Raw genomic sequence first — 262 nt, 5'->3', positions numbered from 1 at the left:
CCAGATCGTGGCCCGGGGCCTGATCGCTCGAGGGGCCCGAGGGTCCATCGTGAATGTGTCCAGCCAGGCCTCCCAGCGGGCACTGACCAACCACAGCGTCTACTGTGAGTGCCCACAGCCGCACCCCACCTCCCCACCTCCAGCCTGCAGCTGGCCCCGCCCACTTACAGTCCCTCCTCACAGGTGCCACCAAGGGTGCCATGGACATGCTGACCAAGGTGATGGCTCTGGAGCTTGGGCCCCACAAGGTGGGCCTTCTGGG

General features: G+C 66.8%; 1 protein-coding gene across 1 annotated transcript in view; it reads left to right on the top strand.

Moving 5' to 3' along the window:
- The window catches only part of DCXR (dicarbonyl/L-xylulose reductase), a gene marked incomplete at both ends in the record, with an annotated part of 677 nt that extends 417 nt beyond the window's left edge, over positions 1-260 (top strand). Inside the window, 2 exons of the mRNA XM_015559866.1 lie at positions 5-104; positions 184-260. Coding sequence (XP_015415352.1) covers positions 5-104; positions 184-260 — 177 coding nt within the window. The remainder of the gene's footprint in view (positions 1-4; positions 105-183) is intronic.
- Between the last annotated feature and the right edge of the window lie 2 nt (positions 261-262).

The sequence above is a fragment of the Myotis davidii genome, unplaced genomic scaffold, assembly GCF_000327345.1.
Source record: "Myotis davidii unplaced genomic scaffold, ASM32734v1 scaffold211, whole genome shotgun sequence".
Lineage (NCBI taxonomy): Eukaryota > Metazoa > Chordata > Mammalia > Chiroptera > Vespertilionidae > Myotis > Myotis davidii.
Note: the sequence above shows the minus strand (reverse complement) of the source record. Positions and strands in the feature narration are given on the sequence as shown.